Source organism: Xenopus tropicalis, chromosome 4 (assembly GCF_000004195.4).
Source record: "Xenopus tropicalis strain Nigerian chromosome 4, UCB_Xtro_10.0, whole genome shotgun sequence".
Taxonomy (NCBI): Eukaryota; Metazoa; Chordata; class Amphibia; order Anura; family Pipidae; genus Xenopus; species Xenopus tropicalis.
In genome coordinates this window covers 77,604,707-77,623,499 of record NC_030680.2, presented here as the reverse complement: position 1 = coordinate 77,623,499, position 18,793 = coordinate 77,604,707, and the positions used below count along the sequence as shown (strand labels likewise).

At 39.1% G+C, this 18,793-nt stretch overlaps 1 protein-coding gene across 1 annotated transcript; it reads right to left on the bottom strand.

Moving 5' to 3' along the window:
* Positions 1-1,862: 1,862 nt before the first annotated feature.
* ctbs (chitobiase, di-N-acetyl-) lies at positions 1,863-15,459 on the bottom strand. Its single transcript, NM_001011500.1, is given in 7 exon segments — positions 1,863-2,126; positions 3,083-3,244; positions 5,509-5,603; positions 7,098-7,269; positions 10,706-10,914; positions 12,204-12,342; positions 15,261-15,459. Coding segments are annotated over 7 exon segments (1,110 nt in total). The 5' UTR covers positions 15,396-15,459; the 3' UTR covers positions 1,863-1,928.
* Positions 15,460-18,793: the final 3,334 nt, after the last annotated feature.

Here is an 18,793-nt window from a genome sequence, read left to right as displayed (position 1 = left end):
TTCTTAGCATTCTTGAGGGAGGGGGGAGCAGGAGAGGGGAGAGCTGTGTCTCTCTGGCAGAGGAAAACAGACACAACAAATCTTTTGACAGAGAAGTCAGTGCAGTGTTTCTGTGAGTGCTTATGGCTGTATTTACATAGACCTTTCTGATAAAGCTTACTTAGTTTTTACCTTTCTTTCTCCTTTAAGTTGGCCATACAGAGGCCAGTTGGCATGATTATGGGAGCAAACCACAAGTCTCCATAGGCCCCTAGGCCACAAAATCAAATCAGCTGTATCCTATATATGAAAGGATTATATAAATACACATTCTCAGTAATTATAAAACTAAAAAATGTATTTATTAGAACATGAAAAACAAGCTTAATGCATTTCATGCATGATAGGCCACTTATTATAGACCTATGGGAGGGGTTCATGCACTGCTTGCTGTAGTGAAGAAATGCTTGGAATTTCTGAAAGGCATAAGGCTCCCCACAAGTGTGGGTCTCTGGAGATGGTCTTATTTGGTTGCCTATCTTCTTCACTTTCAACACTTTATACCTGGGTAGGGCAGCAAGCATAGCCCACCCACTGGGTGTGAATTCAGGTTTAAAAGCAAGCATTCCCAATTAGGGGTTTTGGTTAGCTGGTAAGTGCTTAAATGTTTGCAAGTGTTAAAAAAACTGTGGCCTTTGAATTTCATACTGGATTAGTTATTTGTTATGGGGTATTTTGGGTGATTATGCATACAAGATATAGTGGTTAAAGGACATGTAAACGCTACATTTTTTCTACCATGTATATAAGTTGGGCACATCTCCACCACCCAAACCATACCATTTGTACTGCATATACCATCACATTTTCCTAAAACAAATAGCAGCTTTCACCCAGCGGCTATTTTTCCTCTTAGATCATCAGTGACATTTACACCTGCAAACGGCACATTTGCGCTGTAATTGCTTCATGCAATGAAGTCTGCAGGCTTACACGGGCATTATTACTTTCATAAAAAGTCCTGCTTGCATGTCCTGAACTGCAGTGCGAGCACAGGGTAGTTACTAAAAATTGTAGAACTTATAATAAACCAAGATTACCTATTAAGTCTATAACAGAAAGACATGCGGTACCCAAGGCAAAAGCAAAAATAACAACAAATGCAAAAATAAATGTATGTATCTGATACTTTCACACTACTTAATGCCTATTTTTCTTCTGTTTATTGTGTTCAGATGTACTTACTAAATCCGAAAAATGGACACTGTATCGTCACCTCGATGTAACAATGTCTCATCCTTGTTTTTCCTTTTCTTTAAAAATAAATAAAAACATAGTTAAAAAAAAAAAAAGTCCTGCTTGGATTGTACCCTCTCTCCTGAGCTGAGCTCAGGAGAGGAGGTTAGGAGAAAAAACCTATTTGTCCAGCAGAGTGCCCAGCTAGAGCAGAGTTTCTATGGAATCCTGCATTGCCATCTCTTGATTGGCTGCTAGACTGGAGTGTGTGTTTGGTAACCTGAGTTGAGAAGACCTGAGCATGCTCAGTTAGCCAAGAGCCAAAGTCAATTCTTAAGGGAGGCATGTGAAAAAACTTGCAAAATATCTAAAAACTAGTGCACAAGTGTTTTCATGGGAGAAAAACTGTACAGTAAGTTAAAAAACACTAACAGTAAGTTGCATAAAAATAGAAGAACAACATTTCTCAGATTTAGATGAATCAGCCCCTAACTGTACTGTGGTTGAAATTGTTAGTCCATTCTGATAAGAGGAGCATAAAACAGATCTCGAATAGAAGTGGACCAAATTGTTATATCAGCCGCAGTCTGCAGCACAGAACAGACATTGTTACGTATTATAAACAAAAGAAAATTGCCACCAGTGTATATAAAAACTATTTTTTATTAAGTATATTTTTATGGCCCGATTCTCCATATTAGTAATTTCTTAATTTACAAGAGCCCCACCCCCTTTAAGGCATTCCACATGTCTTTAGTTTGAGTCTCAGCTATCGGATCCTGTGAGTAATCTAGTAGATCTCCGTTCCACATGCCTATGCCTCTTAATCCAAGTTTCTTGATGTACGCAGATTTCAGGGAGATGCTCACTGGATCATCATACCAAACTTGATGGAACTGCCCCTTTGCATCCTTTTTTTTTGGAATGAAAAGATCAATATTAGAATCAGCAAAGCCTTTCATTGTCTTTTAAGATAAACTTGAAGTTCTTGCTTTAATGGGGAACCATATTTGTGATCCATTAAACTGTATTGGGTGATAAATACATTTGTTTGACAAGGGTACTTCAAGTGCACCAAGAGGCTCATCAGCGCTCCCATAAGTACTCCCTTCAGACTGTACTCATTCAGGTGCATGCAAGTGCTGGCCGCAGGTAAAACGCAACTTGATTTGTTGAGGAGAGCACAGGGCAAAATACCCTTGAAGAGCCCTTAGTGCTTATTCAGGCAGCACTTCTGCCGGGAAGGGGAATGGCTGTGGTGTTCACCTCACAAGGAAAAATCTTTAGAGCAAGGTGCACAGCGCAGTGTCAAAGGGCACAGACCAGCCCTGTCTTTACTGGTTGCTAAGTGGTTAAGACAGGGCTCTATTGCGGCATATTGAGAACCCACCTCCATCAGGCTACAACATCATGCTTATCCCACCCTCTGTAGTCATGAGGTCTGCATCACTTATTATTTTACCACTGGTAGTGGGAAAATATATGTGTCACTTCCTGTTTCAGAAGTTACCTCGCAAGAAAACTTTGGGGCTAATTCACACCACATATGTCTTCCTATTGGCGATTTTACATTTTACAGTGTTGCGGGCAACAAAACGTTACATGTGCCAGGGCCCTTAAGGGAGTGTGTGTCATTTCCCTAGTCAGCAATTTGGTGGAACTACCTAAAAGCATGAATTTTGCAGAATATTTTAAAAAAAAAAATGTTGAGGGAGCATGACAATAATGAACTCATATTTTAAAAACTATGAAACAAATAATAAAACAATTTGTAATATGAATAAAACATGCAATTTAACAGATGTCTAATAAAGAAGTCTAATAAAGTGCTTATTTTAAATATTTTACCCAAGAAGTGATTACCAACCTTGTAATTATAAAAAGGAGATTTCTGTACATCATCCCATAGCCTTCCAGTCAGAGAACTGTTGACCTGCTTCGTGATCTTACTGTATGGGATCTGCTTCCCTGCTGCATCACTGCAAGGTGCTCCCCGAAAAGGGACCTCCTTAAGAGTACAATTATTATCCTGAAATATATAACAAGATATGAAAAAGCAAGCTATATCAGGCTTTATTATTAAGATTAATCACCCATATATTATATACTAAAGGCTACCAACTGCAGGGCCATTTTATTCAATGGGCAAGAGGGTCATTTGCCCAGGGCCGACCAGGATAGAGGGCCCACAATATGGTTATTTAAATTTCTTTGCATTTTTTCTTGTGGCATCACCATTTTGTCAATTTTCTGCTCCCAGGACTGTTGGTCCACACCTGGGGTTCATGTCTTCAGTAAGTGCAGAATATTTCTTTACAGCCTGCCTTACTATAATGTAGCTCACGTGCTTGAGGGTCATTCTATAACAAATTTCTTAAGACAGTGGGGGCCCACTACTAAAATTTTGCCCAGGGCCCACTCGTATCTTAAAGTGGCTGTGAGAAACTGTAGCAATACCAGTGATAAACTGCTGTATATAAATAGTAATCCTGATTACATTATAAATAGTTACCATGACTGTAAGTAGACCAACTACTGATTTTATGGCCACTGGTGGAACCTCATGAGGCCTATCCTGTCACCCACGTCCCAGTCTCCAGGGGACCATAGTTGTTGGTGGGGGCAGGGCATAGGCAGAGACAGGTAGTGAATACAGTAGTGGGTAAAAAGGGGGGGGTAGGGTACAACCTGGGACTCACAGCATTGGCACTTATTACAGTTGGAGCAATGCACACAGATGTTTTTTTTGTGGATGTTTACTTGTATCAGATGTGACAAGTAAAATTCACTTTTGCAAGTTCTGTACAAAATGCTTTGTATTATATGATTTATTATACAACATTACAATAACTTTTGGTAATCCTTCCACAGTTTAATGTTTCAAAAAGATCTGCCCACTCATCTTACCAGGTAACATATTTGGTTTAAAGAGAAAAAAAACAATATCAAAGAAACTATGTATATAGAAATATATATGGAAATTCACTCACATGTCACTCACAACGGCTAATTAATTCAGAGGAAGAAAAAACCCATACTTGCCTCAAAGGGGAAGAAATGTCCCCTGGATCAACTTTCAACTAAGAGTTAATTTCAGTAACCCTGTATTTGTCGCTAAGCGAGCGGATCTTCTCCTGATATCCCCCACCTACGGGTGGGCGATATCAGGAGAATCCAGGGTAATTTGATCGTTTGGCCCTGGGGCCAAACAATCGAATTATAACGGCGGGCATAGGAAAACTCGGTTCGGCGACCGCATCAACGAGCCGATGCAGTCCCCGATCCAACTAGATTTTCTAACCTGCCCAATCGAGATATGGCCGATTTCAGGCCAGATATCGGTCGGGCAAGCCCGAAAACAAAACGAGCGGATCTTATGGTGTATGGGGACCTTAAAGGAGAAGGAAAGGCAAAGTCACTTGGGGGTGCCAAAATGTTAGGCACCCCAAGTGACTTGAATCGCTTACCTTTTCCCCTGGGCTGGTGCCCCTGTTAGGAGAGAACAGCAGCAGCCCGGGGTACCTGCAGCGCTTCCTCCTTCCTGTATCGCTCCCGCGCATATGCGCAGTAGAGTGAAAAGCCAAACTTTAACAGAGAAGTCGGCTTTTCACTCTACTGTGCATGCGCCTATTGTGTAGTCGCAGCGAAATGAAGCCGGAAGGAGGAAGCCCATCGCTCCAGGTACCTCAGGCTGGTGCTGTTTTCTCCTAACAGGGGCACCAGCCTGGGGTACAAGGTAAGCGATTAAAGTCACTTGGGGGTGCCTAACATTTTAGCACCCCCAAGTGACTTAGCCTTTCCTTCTCCATTAAGAATGCATTGCATGTTTACCTGGGATCACTGCATGTAAAGTGTTTAACATGCACTCATTCTAATAATTTGGAAAGGGTAGGTGTTTTTGGGTGCTTTGTTGCTTGTGGGAGAGACGAGTGTCAAGCACCCTGTCTTTAAGGGTGCATTATAAATCTGTGTGGGCCTTTTCCTATCAATAGTTTTAAGCCTAGTGAAAACCATGGCTTTTAAAAAGCCCAAGACATCACCTTGTGCCATTACCCTAAGGCTGAAATACATTTTACATTTCTACACTATTAGTGCATCATACCTCCCTACCCATGCTGGCAAAGGTGACAAAAGAAAGCTTAAAAAAAAACATACTGCTAGATTCATTTTTGCATTTTTGCAATGATTCATATCTTTATCATTAACATGTCAGTATCATTTCAGTACTTGAAAATTCAGTATGAATGGTGAGTGGATAAAAACAAAAATGTATTATCTTATTTAAACTATTACCTCTAAGTCCAGACACGGGTAGTCGTAACCATACCAAGGGACACCCATTACCAGCTTCTTGGGATCAATGTCCAGTTGAGTGAACTTCTGATAACCTTTAAATAAAACAAATATATTCGGTTAAGATAAATTAATTAGATTTCAGTATGGAAAACTTACTTGCTTTTTTAAAAACTTAATAAAAGCACTTGGCCTTTAGCCTTGTGTGTTTATGTGGTATGGAAATCCTTGGGACTAATATCCTTAACTGTTAAGGCAGCCATGGTTAACAATCACTTGAATAACAATATTAAATATTAATACCCCTTAAATGTTTTAAAGGGTTATTAAGATTTAGGTAAGGCAACTCAGTGGTACAAAGTGGCTTAAAAAAGATGCAATTATGGTATTTTGTCCAGACCGAACCATTTTAGCTAAACCCACTTTAAGATCACCCACTTTTAAAGGGCCATGCAAAGCTTCACAGTAACACAGTGGCCAGATAATTTCATAACACAGCCTTTCCTGTGTACCCCTAACCTGTCTGGCTGCTTACCTTTATGTAAGCTTTTAATGGTATCAGTACTAAGATTAACTGGCCCCCTACATTTTTCACACCTCAGATTCAGGCTGTAAACACCTGCATTGTTCAACTGGTCACAATTTAGACAGACTATAGGAGCAGCATTGACATTGTGTCACTGTATGTACTGCAGTACAAACTGTTCATCTTGGAGTGGTCATTATCAATTACTTGCATAGTCATGATAGGTTTCCTTGTCTCCTTCCCTACTCTGCCTGTCCTGCCCTACCCTGCCTGTATGTGCCATACTCTGCCTGCCCTACCCTGCCTGTGTGTGCCATACTTTGCCTGCCCTATGCTGCCTGTGTGTGCCATACTCTTGCCTGCCCTATCCTGCCTGTGTGTGCCATACTCTGCCTGCCCTACCCTGCCTATGTTTGCCATACTCTGCCTGCCCTACAATGCCTGCGTGTGAAATACTCTGCCTGCCCTATGCTGCCTGTGTGTGCCATACTCTTCCTGTGTGCAGGGCCGGAACTAGGGGTAGGCAGAAGAGGCATCTTCCTAGGGGGCAACTCTGGGAGGGGGTCTCCAGGCATACCTCTCCTGCCTACCCCTAGTAGGCATTCTCTTTCCCCCTCCACTCGTCTAGAGTAGCAAACCTGCCCCCCCCCCCGGATAAAACTGCCTTCCATTATCGACCCTCCAACACTAAGGCCAGAAAACCTCCAGCCTTCGGTACCACAGAAGTTGGACAGCACTGTCATTAGCTAATGTTACAATGTCACACCGACTGAATTCTCCACTGCTGTGTTTTTGTGCAGGAGAATGAGTAATGTTATCATTTCCGGTAGTTAGGACCTCTGCAATAAAAGCATAAAAGATTGGTGCTTTTTGAATGGGCAGGATGAATCCTAACAATATGCTACGTATTTAATCATATAATGCTTAATACAACGTATATGCAACAAATTTATGCAAAAAATAAAAAGCAAAACAGGCTAAAAGCATACCCCACCCTTGCATTATAATGACGGTGTGCCTTTGTTTTAAGTAGCCAGAAAATAATAAAACCAAGAATTTGAACCTGATAATGTTTTATTGAGAGGAGAATTGGCTGATGCCACACACTCTGTCCATATCTGTGATTGCTCGTCATAGGACATAACGAAAAGGAAATCACATGATTCCGCTATCCCTGTGTAATTGTAGCACCTTTCATCCACACAGTCGGGAGACCATGCCACATCAAAAGTTACCTGGGTTAGAAAGAAAGATTTTTTAGTGAGTTACTTTATTACAGCTTCCTATTATAGACAGGCATTTTGACCACAGTGGTAGGCAAAATACCCCTAGTTGCCTGTCTTGAACTTCTATAGACTTAGGAAATGGTCTGCCTATGGCAGGCACTGACATTGATATACAGACCACTGCCCAGTAATGGCCAAATGTTTTTAACAACTCTGAATGAAGAAAAAAAGGGTACCCTGTGCAAAGAAGCTTGTCTTCAAGATGTTTCAGTCAACATTCACAAAATATAATGTTAAAGTAAAACCTTATTATAAATAAGGTAGAGAATCTGTAATGTGTGGTGCTCAATTACTGACCTAAAACAGCTGTTAAGTAAGTAGTGTGTTTATTTAGAAACAAACTGCAAAGTATGAAACAAAAAGAAACAGAAGAGAGATGGGGAGAGATTTATGAAAAGGAAAACGCCCAATTTATAATGTATTCACATTGCTATTTATGCATAGGGAAACTTATTCAACACATTTTAACTCCTATTACTCTTCTGTTCAAAAGGACAGTTCTAGCCAATCAGGTTAATAAAACAGGTATGGGTATGGGACCTGCTATCCAGAATGCTCGGGACCTGGGGTTTTCCGTATAAGAGATATTTCCGTAATTTGGATCTCCATAACTTAAGTCTGCTAAAAATGATTTAAATATTGAATAAACCCAATAGGCTTGTTTTGTCTCCAATAAGGATTCATTACATCTTAGTTGGAATCAAGTACAAGGTACTGTTTTATTATTACAGGGAAAAATTTGAATTATTGGCTTATAATGGAGTCTATGGTAAATTGGCTTTCCATAATTTGGAACTTTCTGGATAATGGGTTTCCGGATAAGGGATCCCATACCTGTACATGATTTCTTATTCAGAAGCCCATAATCCATCTAAAATCACATGCCTACCAGGATTAATGTAATTCACCAGGGGTAAAATAGATGCATTGCTTAATAGCCTGAAGTTGCCATACCTTGTGCCATAACCCATACAGCTTAAGATGACAGAGCAAGATATTTGTTAGCCTGTTGTACATGGGCTCAATACTACAATTCAGTACTACACAGGGTATGTTCAGCTTTGAATTTACCTGTCCTATGTGTTAAAATAGGATTGTTTCCCAAAGAATGTGGAGAGATCAGATAGGGTGAGATCTGACCCTAAAAAAAGAGCTGATTTTCAGGAAAAAAAAGTCCTGAATACTACTCCGTAGGCTTATCTTGTAATCACTGTACTTCTAACTATTGTAACATAATTACAATAGCAGGGTCAGAGAGAGTACAAGATCAACCTGTGCAGTAGTATTTGCTGGTGTTTTGCCCCCCAACTGTGAACGATAAAACAGTCGGGTGACAAAACACAGTGTTCCCTTGATTCAAAAGGTAAGCCGGATAGAGCACAAAGGATGTAATTATAGTGCAAAGAAGCTTTATTGTTATGCCATACGCAATATGTTTTGGCCTCATTCCGTGCCCTTTATCAAGTGTACATACACAAGCCGTGACATTTTAAGAGACTAGCCAATGCAACCCCATCAAGAGACCAATAGAATTGGAGCTTGGTAAGTCAGTAGTCCACCTCTTAGCTTACTGATGTATCAGTATAGCTAATTTCATTCACCAAGATCATAATACATATACTGTAAGTGCACCTATGACCATTTGGTACAGAAGTATTTGAGAGGGTTGAGAGAGACCACATCCACAGATGGCCAACACAGTCATTCAACAATAAAGTTTACATATGATTGAATGCTTTTTGGATGTAAAGGTAACATTGAAAGCTAGGGAACTGTATACAGACTTGTACAGAAAGACTGTTGATCGTAGCAACCTGTTGCACACTAAGAGCTTTTTAACCTTTTTAGTAAAAAGGTCCTTAAAGGCATACCTAAAGGTGGCCATACATGTTACAAGTACCCTCCACTAACATTCAGGGATGAATCGTCAGATATGGAGGTAGAAACAATAGGGATACATGGGACAGACCATGAGGGAGGTTAAAATTAGGACACAGGATCATAGGAGAATTTCAAAATGATCACACATACTGATACCAGTTTCACAGCACTTTGCAGCATGTAAGCATAATGCCACACAATTAACATGGTGCGTTTTGGAATAAGTGCCACATAGCAAGAGAGGGGGTGAGAGAAAAACTAAATTACTGCAGCAGGAAGGAAGATGGATTAAGAGATTGTCCCCTATGATACCAGATGGTATGAATGATTATTGGAGCCTGTAAATAATGCAATCTGATTTACTAACCATGATGTCTATTTGCAGGTACAGAAGTATAAATCAGGTACACATCTTGATACTACTAGAAAAAGTGAATGTAAAAATTAAGTATTAACCTTATGCTTCTCAAATCTAAATGTAGAAGCTAGGGAAAACTAAATGAATAATATAGACCATAACTGAGCTATATATAGGTTATCCTTGTAATTAAAGGGCATGTCAACCCCAAAAATAATGTTTTGCATAATGAAAGAAAACATAATTCTAAGCAACTTTCCAATATGAAATAATTAAAAAATTTGTAGCGCTTTAAACGTTATTTGTAAATGTAATTGCTATTGAAAGCTGCATTTGCTGAACTCCTGGTTGTTACATTTTAAACAATGCTGCAAAGTCTTGGTTCTCCGGCAATACAGGTCTGTCAGGCTGCTGCCTTGTGTTACATTGTTTTAACAGTCTGAGCCGCCAGGGCAGAGAATAGAAAAGGACAGGCAAGCACTGCTTCTAATAGCAATTATAAATACAAATAACTCAAAAACCATTACACTTGTAATAAATGTATATTGCAAAGCTGCTTAGAATTTTGGTTTCTTTTATTAGGCAAAAAATTATATTTTGAGATGCCTTGTCCTTTAAGCATGCCTTAGGAAAATTGTATTAGCCATGCTCGCTGTACCCCCTGGTGTTTTTAGGTAGGCACACTGCTGTGCAGTCCCTAATTGTCTGCTTTTAACCTTTTTGATGAATATAGGTACACAAGGATTGACTTTTTTGACTTTTTTTCATGAACCTTTAGTTATGAACATAGGTTCACTTATATATATTATGATCTTGGTGAATGGAATGCACACTCATGCACACATACAGGACAATTGCAAATTCTTTTATACTACTACTGTCTGCCTCATTAATAGTGACGTAATGAGCAATTATCACAGGTAATAAATTCTTATATTATAGGTATAGGATCAGTTATCTGGAAACCCGTTATCCACAAAGCTACAAATTACAGGAAGGCCACCTCCCATAGACCCCATTTTAAGCAAATGATTCACTTTTTTTTTTTTTATAAATGATTTCCTAGATAATAGATCCCATACCTGTATATATATCTTTTTATTTATAATTATTTATATAATTATTTATCAGATCTTCTGGAGTTACCTGAGAGCCAGGGATTTCTCTGTGGAAAGCCTCAGTAGTTTCTTCCACTAGAGCAGTTAATGCATAATACTCTGGCGAACCTTTTAACACTGACTGCTCTATATCCAGATTAATTCCGTCCATAAACTGACTCTTTGCCAACTCCACCTTCTGTGTTATCCAAGATGTTCTGTTTTTTAGATCCACGATGTATGGGAGTGGAACATCGCCTTAAATAGAAATAAATACAAAAGGAAAGTTTTATACCAACAGGACAACATAGAAATGCAATGAGGGTGCATTTACAATGCCCCATGTAGTGAGCAGTGCATTTTTTGCACTTTGCCCACCAAGTGGAGCACTGTGCAAATAGCTTCCATGCTCCTTTTTGTAGTGAAGAGACCTGGATACTAATGTTTGAATCTAGTGTGGCCTGCATTAGGCCATGCCAGATTCAAAAGGGGCGGGTGGGGCATCTAGGCCTCCCACCTGCCACCTACCCATGTGCTCTAAGACAGGTGCTAAGAACAGAGCTGAAGTTCGCCTCCTAATACTGCTCTTTGATCTGGTGCTCCCTGCAAGGAGCAGCATACCCCTGCACAAAAGTGTTTTTAGAAAAAGCTCTAAGGGGCATGTGCTCTGTATGTGTGAAGCATTGTATAAATAGCTGCAGGCCTCTGCACTCAGTTTTAGAGTGCAGAGACCGGCAGACTGAAGTTCTTGCGCCCCTTAGTGCTCTTGCAATTGCACCCAGAAGCTTTAAGGATGGCCCCTATGGTGTATTTAAGAGGTGATACAGTATATCCTAACCTTTGCAAAAAAAAGCAACACATACAGTAGCTTTATTTTGCTTTTTTGCTAATAGCAACCATCCAGCCATTAGTTTGGAGCAGTTCGCTAAAAGTTAAATTATGAAAGGAAAGGTGTTGGAATAATTGTGAAATGCAGTATAGCACCTATATTCATAAACAGGTGGTTTCTATTCCAGACAATGACAGAAGGTACAAGGTGGTATTGCGTAAATATGCCTGCAGAGAAATGCTATGTGTTGTCTTAAGGTGGCCATACACGCACCGATATTATCATACGAAACCTCGTTTCGTACGATAATCGGTGCGTGTATGGCATGTCAGCGAGCCGACCGATATCGCAGGAAGCTGCTGAAATCGGTCGGCTCGCCGATCGGCCAAGTTAGAAAATTTTGATCGGGCGCCATAGAAGGCGCCTGACCAAAATTCTCCCTTCAGAGCTGAATCGGCAGAAGGAGGTAGAAATCCTATTGTTTCTACCTCCTTACCTGCCGATTCAGCCCTGAATGGTGTGTGGCGGATCTGACGATGTTTCGTGCGACCGACGGTCGTACGAAACATCGTGAGATCGCCACGTGTATGGCCAGCTTAAGCCTTACTGTTATTTAATCAGGTCAGATTTACTGATAAGAGAAAAGTACTTTTCTGTCTGTACATTTTAATCCTATTATCCTCTAAATTAATTAGAAAATATATACAGTGTGTTCTACCTTTTAATACAAGCCTTGCTCCCTTTGAATGTGCAAAACACAGAAGTTCTGGGTCATACTTCCCAAACAATGCGATGGTGGTAACCTGAGACCAGTCATAGAACTTCCAGTTTTTTCCTTTTGTGTAGAACACGAGAACCTGGAAATAAGAAAATTGTATTACTGAGCTATTCTGTTTTGAAAAGAGTTTGCTATTTGTGCACACTGGAACATAGGTAATTGCAATTAACCAATCAAAAGACAGTCTGGATAGTGGATCCAAAACACATGAGCAGCTGTTACATCTCCTGAAGAGCAAGCCACATTTTCTAGCAGCCACCTTTTGACATCTTGTGTGAGACCATTGGCATTTAACCATTGTCATGTCAGCAGGTCTAGATAGGCATTCAAATTAGGCACCAGCATTTCAAGTACACAGAGGTCCAAACAGCCCCCTCGCCAGCCCCATAAATAGGCATCTTACAGCAGCCCCTCTGGCATTTGCCAGAACCCACAGATTGCCAGTCCAGGCCTGCATGTCAGTGAAGTGCTTTTCAAATAATGAAAATAAATAAAATATAATGTACGATTGCCCTGCACTGATAAAACTGGTGTGTTTGCTACAGAAATGCTACTATAGTTTATATAAACAAGCTGCTGTGTAGCCTTTGCAGTTGAAGCAGGGCTAAGGGCTCTGGCACACGGTTTGCGAGCGACTAATCTCCCCAGATTGCCATCCCACTGGCGAAAATGTAAGTCGCCAGTGGGATGGCACACGCTGCGCAGGCAAATCGCCCGTGACAAGGGAGATTTGTTGCGGGCGACTAATCTCTCTGTGTGCCAGAGCCCTAAATGGCACAAGTAAAATAATGGATAAAAGATAAGCTCAGTAGAACACTATTATATTCTACAAAGCTTATCTGCTATGTAACATGAGCATTATCTCCTTTAAATGGCTGCCCCCACAGTTAAGAAGCTTCTTATATACATATATATATATATATATATATATATATATATATATATATATATATATATAAATATTCCTTTAAGACAAGGACAAGATCTAGCACAGTCTTGGCCAGCACTTTCCTCCTATATTTGTGCCTGTATATAATCCACCCACATAGACTGTAAGCTCTACAGGGTAAGAGCTTACTTTAGGCTATGTCAGTTAGCAAATGGCATTTCATCTTTGTAAATGTATATGTATTGTTATTTATTGCAATGTTTGCCCATCCGGTTTTTACTGTTTTTCAGAAATTTACAGCACCATGTATACTAGTAGCGCTATATGTATATTTGGATTTATGTAGCGCTACTTATGTATGCAGTGCTGTACAGCAGAACAGTAAATTAATAGAATAAGCAGGGGTCACTACAACAAAAATACTAATTACAGTTACGTTAAAGATTATGAGCTAAGTACCACAGAGAAGAGGAATGAGATCCCTGCCCCATGGAGCTTACAATCGAAGTATAATGCAATGGTTTGGGTGGGGCTGTAACATATAATTATTATAAACTATCTGCCCTATCTTCTACAATGAAAGGAGAACACAAATTATGTCACCTATCCCACCTTCTCTGTAGAGAAATTGCTATAATAGCACTACAATTAATGAGTATTGCTTGTCTTTTTTGCTCCTCTATTTAGTAAAATGACAAATACAGAGACGTCTAGCCAAAAATCTACTGGGATGCTTATCATGTAATACATTTTTAATTGTCAGGTAATAAAGGCAGTGTGCTTTCTGAAAAAAAACCCAGCTCACCCTGCTTCACAGTGTTACAGGCTACGTTAGATCTGTATGAAACTACTTTACAGCCCCACAGCTCAGGGCAGCTAAGGTAGAAGCAAGCTGTTTGTTTACTCTGCTAACAAAATATATGTATCTGACCGATAAGATAGTCAAATAGAATGATCAACAAGTTAGTGAAATTCTATACAACAATACATTTGGGGTTGTGATCTTTTTGTCTGTTTCTGTGTGCGTAAAACCAGGAAGTACACTGACAGGAAGCCTCTCCCTACCAGGCTACCACATGACAGAATGCAAAATGCTTTGCTGAAGTGACTGCCTTAAAATGAAAAGCAGCGTAACCCTTCTAGTAGTGGAACCTGATTTTTTCACATGATTTGTTAACCATACCACTATTATATAATAGTCCTTTTGGTATCTGCACTCTAATGCATACAAATCGCACAAGGTGTGGTGCACAATCAAATCAAATGTATAAAAAATATATTTTCACACGCTTATTGAAACTTCATGCCTTTATTTTAAGCACATTGCACAAAAAAAATCCAATGTTTAGGTCCTTATTAGGACCTTTCTGAAGGATAACTGTTGTGCTATCCATGAGAAAGGTCTTAATAAGGACTGAAAGGTAATTTTTTTTGTGCAGTGTGCTTAAAATAAAGGCATGAAGGATGTGCTGGTTTGAAAAAAAAAAAAAATTATATTTATATAAATATATATATATATATATATATATATATATATATATATATATATATATATATATAGGTATGGGATCCATTTTCCGGAAACCCATTATCTAGAAAGCTCAGAATTATGGGAAGGCCACTCCATTTTAATAATTTATTTTGTTTCCTCTGTAATAATAAGATGGTACCTTGTACTTGATCGCAATTAAGATAGAATTAATCATTATTGAATGCAGAACAATCATATTGGTGATGTAATTAATTATGGAGATCCAAATTATGGAAAGACCCCTTATCCAGAAGACCTCATGGCATGTCCCGAGAATCCTGGATAACAGGTCCCCTATATATATATCCTTGAGAAAGGATCTTTATGGAATATAACTCGGTGTTGCTGGTCTTTTTTTGGATATTTAAATCATTTACCTTGCACCCGAGGTAAGAGCTGAAGCAGAGTGCCACCCTGGGTTCGCTATATATATATATATATATATATATATATATATTTATATATAGACTGAAATAGAACAGACATCAGGGCAGCAAAAGGCAAAAGAATGAACTTTGGCCCAATAACACAAATCAATATAAATCAGTGACACACAGACATTTGCATTAAAGAATACCTCAAAATCCCGGCTGTCGGTGATTGGCTCACAGAGCCTGGGGTCTGTACAGGGGCAGCCAGCAGCACACAGGGACACACAGAGCATAATAAAAAGTGGCCACAAGACCCAAGAGCCTGCACTTAGTTCTGCCATGATCTGCCTCCTGGGCTACCTTCCTACAAGCAGCAGCTTTTTGGCATGTTCCCTGTCTGTTTATATGAGAAGCGAAAGAGGCTGAATGGGAGGGAGCTCAGCCCATGGGAGGAGTTGAAAAGACTGTGCAGGCTGCTAATAAAGAAGGAAGGAAGGTTCTCTCCTGAAGCAAATGACAAACAAGTCTGCAAATCTGTTTATTCAAATTTAAGCTCACAATTATTTATAGGGATACGTTTGCCACAGGCTTATATACTTTCAAAAATAGCTAATGAAATCATGAAAACCTGATAAAACAAAGCTTATACATTGCATTCGAAAAACAAACAGAAGTACACATGCTTTATAAAATAATTACTGAATGTATTTACAGTAGAATCCCCATTTTACATTTTTCAGGATACAAATGAAAAAATTGTGTAAGATCGGGGAAAATGTGTTAAAGCATCTTGAAATACAATATTTACTGTGTTAATGACAGGGGTTAAAGGAGTGGTTCACGTTTAAGTAAAATGTTAGTATGTTATAGAATGGCAAGTTCTAAGCAACTTTTCAATTAGTCTTCGTTATTTAGAGTTTTTTAATTATTTGCCTTCTTCTTCTGTCTCTTTCCAGCTTTCAAATGGGGGTCACTGACTCTGGCAGCCAAAAACTATTGCTCTGTGAGGCTACAATGTTATTGTTATTGGTACTTTTGATAACTTATTTTTTAACTTAGGTCCTCTCCAGTTCATATATCAGTCACTCATTCAAACTACTCCCTGGTTGCTAAGGTAATTTGACTCCTAGCAACCAGATTGCTGCTGAACCTTTAAACTGGAGATATGCTGAACAGGAAGTTAAATAACTTAAAAACAGCAAATAATAAAAAATGAAGACTAATTGAAAATTGTTTCAGAATATTTCTCTCTACATCATACTAAAAGCTAACTGAAAGGTGGGCAACCCCTTTAAGCAGTGCAGCAGGAAAACACATTCATTGAAATGTATTTAAAAATTGGCAGGACCACAGAAATCAATATAAAATGCAGGAAAACTTACATTTAGGGTATGTAAAATAGAGGTTTCACTGTACAGTGTATTCAGAGAACAACATGTAAAACCTTTTTGGTTGTAATACAGACAAGTCCAGCTAGTGATAGAGCATGGGGTACACTGGACTCCCTCTCCACAGGATGAGCCTTTGCTGTGTTGAAGAGTATACTTATATAGTGTTGTGAAACTACACCTTCCACTGCCTGATGTAAAATAATGATGGGAAAGGAGGACACCAGAAAGTGTTATGCAGCAACCTTGAACTAATAACTTTTATTGTCCAAGACCATAGAAATGCATGATTATCAACACTCACAATGCAGATGTCGGCAAATGAATGCAGGTTCAAAATGCAGAGCAGGTAGAATAAAGATGCACCACTGTGGAGAGTAGCTTGGGCAGTAACAACGTCCTTAGGTTTTCTATCGCTAGTGGCCCAGATCCCATACAGACATAGATAAGGGAGGACAAAGCTAAACCTGATACCCTTGTCACTACTGTGGTCAGGCCTGGATTTGTGGAGAGGCCACAAAGGCCCGGGCCTAGGGTGGCACAAATTTGGGGGCGGCATACCGACTGGCTGCTATTTTGCTATTACAAAAGATATCCTGCTTGCCTACTTCACTTGAGAAGATGTTGGGAGCCTTGTTGATCCCAGGCTCCCTGGAGCACCCACCTAGTTTAACAAATGCAGGCCAAAAGAGAAAGATCCCCCCTGCTAAACACTATTACAGTGTGCAGTAAGTGGTCTTAAGGCCTAGGGGCCAATAACACATAATTATGCTAATAGTAAAATAGATACATGGGCATCCGCCCAGTAACAATGGAAATAATGAAGGTAGGGTTTAAAGCTATAGGGAATATTAACCCTATAGGTCCCTACAAACAAATGCTCAGAGGAAATTTTTCTTTTAATATACATAGTAATTGACACCCACATCAACCAGCTGTGGGGCTTTCACATTCAGTAGATACTTTACTTTGCATTTGAGATTGTAGCAACAAACCTTTTATTATGCACAAAAAACCTCTTTTGACAGGATTTTGTACAAAGGTGGAAAACCATCCCCATCTAACACCATGCCCTCGGGTACTATTTGAAAATTGAGCTTTAGGGAGACTCTAAGCATTTGGTTTCTGCAGTAATTAGTAATTCCATGGTAAAATTTGTAATTATTGCTCAGAAATGAAGAATTTAGCAAGTGTTAGCAGGCAATTGCATTGTAGTAAAAGGTCATGGGAGGAGAGCTGAAGTTTTTATGCCCCCAACCTCCTTTTATATTGCTGTGGAAACAAAACGCTTGAAATTACCCTATGTTACTTTGTGCTAAGGACTGACACATAAAGTTTTTTCATTTCTACTACTTTTACCAATGAAAGAAAGCCACTGGTAGCAAACTTCCTTACAGCAACAACATGAACTGACCCAAGATAGATAGTACAGGGACTAGGGAGGAATTCACCAAAATTTTGCATTAAATTTGAGCAAAATGCTCATTTAAACCAAAAAATCATTAAATGACAATTTCATAAATATCTGACCACCATTTTTTATTCACACAACCCTATGCCAATAATTTTTTTACTGCATCTTATTAACTCCAGTAAAATAGAATTAATTTGAAAACACTTACATACAAAATCCAACTAGGCGTAAGCTCCAATATTGTATTGAGAAATTTGATAATCTGAAACAACAATTTAATTGTATAAAACCACCATTTTTCTCTTTTAATTTAAGTTTAACTCCTTTTATTTCTCACTCCAAGTTCAGTTTCCCTTTACTCCACTTTTGTAAATTGCCCCCCAAGTTGACCTTGACCCCTTACCACATATTTAGTTAGTAAAAAAATCACCATATTCATTAAAATGGATTAAGGCTTTTGTGAATTTTACATTTTTTAACTCCAGTTAAAATATAACTCCATCCAAATATATTTTTTACTCCAGTTTAACTTTCCTATACTTTTGTGAATTTCCCTCTTAATAGACCTTGACCCCTTGCCACATACAGGGCTGTCAACCAACCGCATGTTATAAAGGAGATACTAATCCAGTCTTTTAGGCCTTAATTCCTTGTCACACTAAGGGGCAGACTTACTAAAACACTTGCCTTGAGAGGAAACTTCCGCAATTTCACTGAAATCGCGCCGCCGCGTATGCCATCCCACCGGCGATTTACATTTTTGATGGTGGGATGGCATTTCGGGGAGATTAGTCGCAATGATTTTTGTGTTCCACAGTTCTGTGCTGGATTTTTTTTTAATTACTTTCTATTATTATTATTATAGTAATTATAGTAATGTATTGCACCTTTTTGATCCAGGAGGACGATATTTCTTCCAACTGTATACTTGTAAGTA